Source organism: Pelmatolapia mariae, linkage group LG3_W (genome assembly GCF_036321145.2).
Source record: "Pelmatolapia mariae isolate MD_Pm_ZW linkage group LG3_W, Pm_UMD_F_2, whole genome shotgun sequence".
NCBI classification, from domain to species: domain Eukaryota; kingdom Metazoa; phylum Chordata; class Actinopteri; order Cichliformes; family Cichlidae; genus Pelmatolapia; species Pelmatolapia mariae.
In genome coordinates, this window is record NC_086229.1 from 46,548,988 (window position 1) to 46,554,922 (window position 5,935).

At 39.1% G+C, this 5,935-nt stretch overlaps 1 protein-coding gene across 6 annotated transcripts; it reads left to right on the forward strand.

Moving 5' to 3' along the window:
- The first annotated feature begins 639 nt into the window (after nucleotides 1-639).
- Nucleotides 640-5,347, forward strand: LOC134624515 (zinc finger protein 708-like). Of its 6 annotated transcripts, none has more exons than XM_063469510.1 (3): nucleotides 640-1,036; nucleotides 1,192-1,955; nucleotides 2,348-5,347. In XM_063469510.1, exon 3 carries the CDS (start codon nucleotides 2,425-2,427, stop codon nucleotides 3,475-3,477), a length of 1,053 nt encoding a protein of 350 aa, XP_063325580.1. In that variant the 5' UTR covers nucleotides 640-1,036; nucleotides 1,192-1,955; nucleotides 2,348-2,424; the 3' UTR covers nucleotides 3,478-5,347. The 6 variants fall into 6 exon arrangements, with proteins under 6 accessions (XP_063325580.1, XP_063325581.1, XP_063325577.1 ...); XM_063469511.1 differs by having other exon boundaries at nucleotides 1,192-1,357; XM_063469507.1 differs by having other exon boundaries at nucleotides 640-925; nucleotides 1,192-2,072.
- The last annotated feature ends 588 nt before the right edge of the window (nucleotides 5,348-5,935 follow it).

Below are 5,935 nucleotides of genomic sequence, written 5' to 3' on the forward strand. Positions count from 1 at the left end.
GAGTTCATATTTTTTTTTCTCAAAGAGCAATGTTTCAAATGAAAAAAAAAAAACCTCACGTGAAGTTTGTGGCAAGAGAAGAGGACCGTACCAAAGAGCACTGCTAGGACAAAGTGATGCGAGCCAGTAAAGCAGTTGCAGAGAGCAGTTTTCTCTGGAGAGTCCGCAAAATTGCTTTGAGTGATTTCAAAAGCTTTTAACATCAGCTGTGTTTCTCATTGTCTGAAGAGAGGCCTACCTCTCCATCTAATAACTCTATTGACAGTCAACAGTACATTTTCAATTGATAAATGTTAAATAGTTTTAAATGTTATGCAGTGTCTGGTTTGGAGTGAGTGGGGAGCTGAGCAAAGAAATGAAATCAGTAACTTAAAAAAGGTCAATGTGAGATGGCAGAAACAGTACGAAGAAGAAAGAACTGACTGACTGGCTTTATAAGATTCAAAGAAAGGAAGGATGAAATAAACATCTGAAAGGTTTAACAATACATTTTTTAAATTGGGGAAACATGGCACATGAAAATAAGACGTTTTCAATAGGAGAACATGTTTTATTGTTCTGTTCCACTTGGTGGCGGTAATGCACCAGAAACGTTGGTCGCCAACCGCCATCAAACAAGAAGAAGAAGAAGGAGTAGCTCCCGGCGCGTGTAAAGAGCAGGAAGTTGGCTTAAGGAATAAAGAGTATAACCACAGTCATCATACTTTTTGTCTTCCAAGGGGAACTTTAGGTTTTATTTTCAAGCCGGCTACGGCAAAGATCGTGTGGCTGAGTTGAGCTTCCTTTCTGCTTCTCCTCTGGTCTCCGGCAGATCGCGTTTTTGTTTCTGATGCGTGATTGGAAAGATAAACACTCTCGTTGATCCTTGTAAACAAAGAACGTGTACTCGTGCTGACTGACGGGAGTAACATGCCGGAAAGAGGAGGTCAGTGAGCCCACTGTCTCTACTAGTCCTAGTCCAATTATAAAATCGGCCCGCTTGCCTCCTTCTCCCCTGGTGGATCTTTAATTCGGGTTACTCAGAGAGGGATCCACAGTGAGTAAATTATAACTGCATTGGTTGCCTAACTCCATAATTGTCTTCAGGGTTTCTCTCTTAGCTAATTTGAGTTTTCGTTTGTACCTTCTGTTTAGCCTCTGTCGGTTACTTTATTCCCTCTGATGATCACTGACAGCTTATTTTGTTAATAGTATTCCATCCTCTGCACAATGTGGCTGCTCTGAAAAAGAAGGCAACAAATCAGAGAATCTGGACTCCCTGGAAGAACTTATAAGTACACCTACACTGAAGACTAATTTAGAAGATCTTCTTTTGACCTGGAAAAGAAAAAGCCCTCTTGAAAGTAATGAAATCTTAGTAAGTAATGAAAAACCGGGAACAACCTCAGGTTTCTTTTCAGCGCTGCAGCCAGGATGAGCCAAGTGTACTGTTTGTCTTTCTATCTTAGTACAGCACTGGTCAAATGTTTGGACACAGCTTCTCATTTAATGCCTTTTCTTTCTTTTCATTACTGTTTACATTGTAGATTCTCACTGAAGGCATCAAAACTATAAATGAAGAAATATGGACATATGAAGTAAACAAAAAAATGAAAATAACTCATGCCTTATATAGACACAGTGGGAGGAACCAAACCTCTCAAATTTTGACTCATCAGACCAGATTTTCACTGGTCTAATGTCCATTCCTTGTGTTTCTTGGCCCAAACAAATGTCTTCTGATTGTTGCTTTTCCTTAGTAGGGGTTTCTTAGCAGCTATTTGACCATAAAGGGCTGATTCACAAAGTCTCCTCTCAGCAGGTGATGTAGAGATATGTCTGCTACTGGAACTCTGTGTGGCATTTCTCTAGGCTCTAACCAGAGGTGCTGTGATGTCTGAGGCTGGTGACTCAGATAAATCCATTGTCAGCAGCAGAGGTGACTCTTGGTCTTCCTTTCCTGGGGCAGTCATCATGTGAGCCACTTTTTTGTTTGTAGCGATTGATGTTTTTTGCGACTGCGCTTGGCGACTACATCATGAAGCTCATTGAGAGAAGGCCAAGCGATTGCAGTGCTGTCAACAAAGGAAAGGGTGGCTACTTTTAGATGTCTAAAATATAAGATATATTTAGAGTTATTTATATTTTTTCTTTGCTAAATAATTCACATATCTCTTTTCATATATTTAATGTCTTCTGTTTGTGTCTACAATGTGTCTCTATATACATTTTTTTTTTTTTTTTTACCTTTTAACGATGTTAAACTGAAACTGAATTAAGGTTTTAAGAGTGTGTCATAATCTGTACACTTTGTAGGTTTTGTTGTTCTATAACTACATGTCACTGTTTTGATTCTTTGTCTTTATAGGCAAAAGAAAGGAAAGCATCAAACAAAACAAAAACCAACCAGTTCCAGGAAGTACAGATGAACCAGTTGTGAACCGGATGGAAAAGACTTTTACCACTATGAAGCAGCCCAGAAGACGCCAGAGCATTGACAGTGGAGACAAAAGCTTCACGTGCGATCAGTGTGGAAAGGCTTTCACTTCCAAAAATAACTTAAAAAGACATCTGGTCATTCACACTGGATTTAAACCATTCAGCTGTGATCAGTGTGGAAAGGCTTTTACTCAGAGTAGCAGCTTAAAAGAACATCAGCTCATCCACACTGGATTTAAACCATTCAGCTGTGATCAGTGTGGAAAGTCTTTCACTTCCAAAGATAACTTAAAAAGACATCAGCTCATCCACACTGGATTTAAACCATTCAGCTGTGATCAGTGTGGAAAGGCTTTTACTCAGAATGGTCACTTAAAACAACATCAGCTCATCCACACTGGATTTAAACCATTCAGCTGTGATCAGTGTGGAAAGACTTTCACCGGGAGAAGCGGTTTAAAACAACATCAGGTCATCCACACTGGATTTAAACCATTCGTCTGTGATCAGTGTGGAAAGACTTTCACCGGGAGTAGGGGTTTAAACCAACATCAGCTCATCCACACTGGATTTAAACCATTCAGCTGTGATCAGTGTGGAATGGCTTTTACTCAGAGTAGGAGCTTAAAAGAACATCAGCTCATCCACACTGGATTTAAACCATTCAGCTGTGATCAGTGTGGAATATCTTTTACTCAGAATGCCAACTTAAAAAGACATCAGCTCATCCACACTGGATTTAAACCATTCAGCTGTGATCAGTGTGGAATGGCTTTTACTCAGAGTGGCAGCTTAAAAAAACATCAGCTGATCCACACTGGATTTAAACCATTCAGCTGTGATCAGTGTGGAAAGACTTTCAGCGGGAGTAGCGGTTTAAAACAACATCAGCTCATCCACACTGGATTTAAACCATTCAGCTGTGATCAGTGTGGAACGTCTTTCACTTCCAAACGTAACTTAAAAGGACATCAGGTCATCCACACTGGATCTAAACCATTCAGCTGTGGTCAGTGTGGAAAGGCTTTTGTACTCAAGAATAGGTTAATAAATCATTAACTAATCCACCCAATCATCCATCCATCATCTTCCGCTTTATCCGGGGCTGGATCGCTGGGTTGGATCACGGGGAGCCGAGAGATATAATCTCCCCAGCGTGTCCTGGGTCTGCCTCGGGGCCTCCTTTCGATGTGGAGGAGCAGCTGCTCTGCGACTCTGAGCCCCTCCCGAATGGCTGAAGGAATAACAGATGGGTTGACGGTGGGGATGGGATTACATCAATTCTGAGCCCCTTCTTGTTTTCATTAGCGATGGACAGACTGACATATGAGGTCAGTTAAGAGTCTCTGTTGAATATCTTGTTTGCAGATGATATTGTAATCTATAGTAGGAATAGGAATCAGGTGTAAGAGAACCTGGAGAGGTGGAGGTATGCTCTGGAGAGAAGAGGAATGAAGGGAAGGGAAATAACATGCCTATCTTAAGCTGGCAGCCAGCATGTAGAAAGACTTTTTCTGAATTGTTGATATTAGTTTCTTACATTTTCTGATTTTTAATCAAATGGTCTTTTCAGAAACTTCTGATTGTTGTTTCATAAATGTAATGGCTATTTACTAGAAACCTAAATTAAACCCATGATTAAGAGTGTTAAGGAATAAACATATATTGTTAGTGCTTATTTTCTGATTATATTGTTTTTTGTACTTTGTAGTAAGGTCTGTGAGGAAAACTAGGTCAGAGGGTGACTGGTCGCCTTGGCAACAGAGACTTCAGTAAGGAGAAGTTAAAAAACAGGAAGCTAGGGTAGAGCTGCATAGGCATATTAATAAAACACAGGAAACCGGACAGAAAAGCGGAACTAGTAGCACAGAAGGAGTTGTTTATATCGAAACTATGTGTGTGTGACGTATAGCAGAACTATAAACGGAATTTAATAAGAGGCCACGATGCACCAAGGTTTAGAAATCTATGCACGCATAACAAAACAAACTGTTCATTGAAGATCGAGTTGAGGAAAAGTTTGTCACGTTAAAGTCACGCAAATGTTGAATTTATCTGTTCTGTGCAAACATCTATGTAATCTTGCTGACCAAGCATTATTGTCATCATGTGATCACAAAGAGAATCAGAGCATCTGAACAGATTGCCTTCTAGGTCAATCTGAAAGACCTGTTGCTGTTTAGTGGGCTGTTCATCGTGAGATGATTAGTGAAGTCAATGCAGCGCTGTTTCTCTAAGGTAGCTATTTGAAATGTGTTGAAATGTTTTTTGTTGGGATTTGAGTGTAAACTAGGTCGCAGGCTGACAGCAAACTGCATGCTTTTGCAGAGCACAGGAGGTGCAGACAGAAAGTGAAACTAAGCAAAGTGATTCGATCCAAACTTAGAGTGTGTGACGTGCTGCGGAAATATATATGTATATATATATATATATATATATATATATAACCATGTTGGCTGCTGCTGCTATCAGACCTGAGCGTGTGTGTTTGTGTGTTCAGGTCTCCGTTCCCGGGAATGTAAAATAAAGATCATTTTTTGAGCTTTGACCACCCTGGGTCCAGTCTTTCTTTGCCGCCAAAAGAATTCAAAGAACAAAATTTAATAGTTTTAAATGATTTCTGTTGTCTTAAAACATGATGTGGGTCTGTTTTGTTGCATGATGAGAAAAAGAAAACTGTCTTTTTTATGTTCCATCAAACTTTTTTTTATTGTATTTCATCAGTTTGTTATTTTGACCAAAGGTATGTGTAAAATTAAATGTATCCTATAATTATTAAGATATATAAAACTTATAATGTATATTTCTTATTTTCTGTGAACTTATTTACACATTACTTAAAAGTTATGTCGCTATAATCATTCTTTGTATTTTCTCTGTAAGAAACCGACTTGCTACCCCTTTACTCCAGTGTACCTACTGTTAAGTATTTGTGCATAAATATAATTAAAATTCCATTTCAATGAGAATAATTGAAATTTCATATAATTACAGTGGAATTGCAGCATTTATCACAGGACCACACTTACAATCCGAATCCCCCTGTAACTGTATTGTCATGTGCCATGTGCAGTGTAATAGGGCAGCCTTTTGCGGCTGGATTTATTATGAGGCAGACCAAGACAAGTATAGTTGAACACGGGGTATTTGCCTACCATACAGCTCACAAACAATCCACTGCATCTAATAACAACTGGCAGTCTTAAATACTTTCAGCTGTCACAGGTTAAATCATTATTCTATTAACAGGTGAGTTCTCAAATCCTAACCTTCCACCACATTATATAATACATCAACTTCAATAAAAATATATATAAATACATTTTCATATTAATACGTATTTTACACTTTATCCTTAAACCATACCCCTTATTGTAAAAACACCAAAAAAACCCCAAGTAGAAAAGATTTCCCACGCTCCTTTAACCCATGGCCTCTCCTGGAACCTTTAAATGTGTCTGGACCCCAGGAAAACATTTGCCCAAACACCCTGGAGTGAACACGGGAAAGAAAGGTG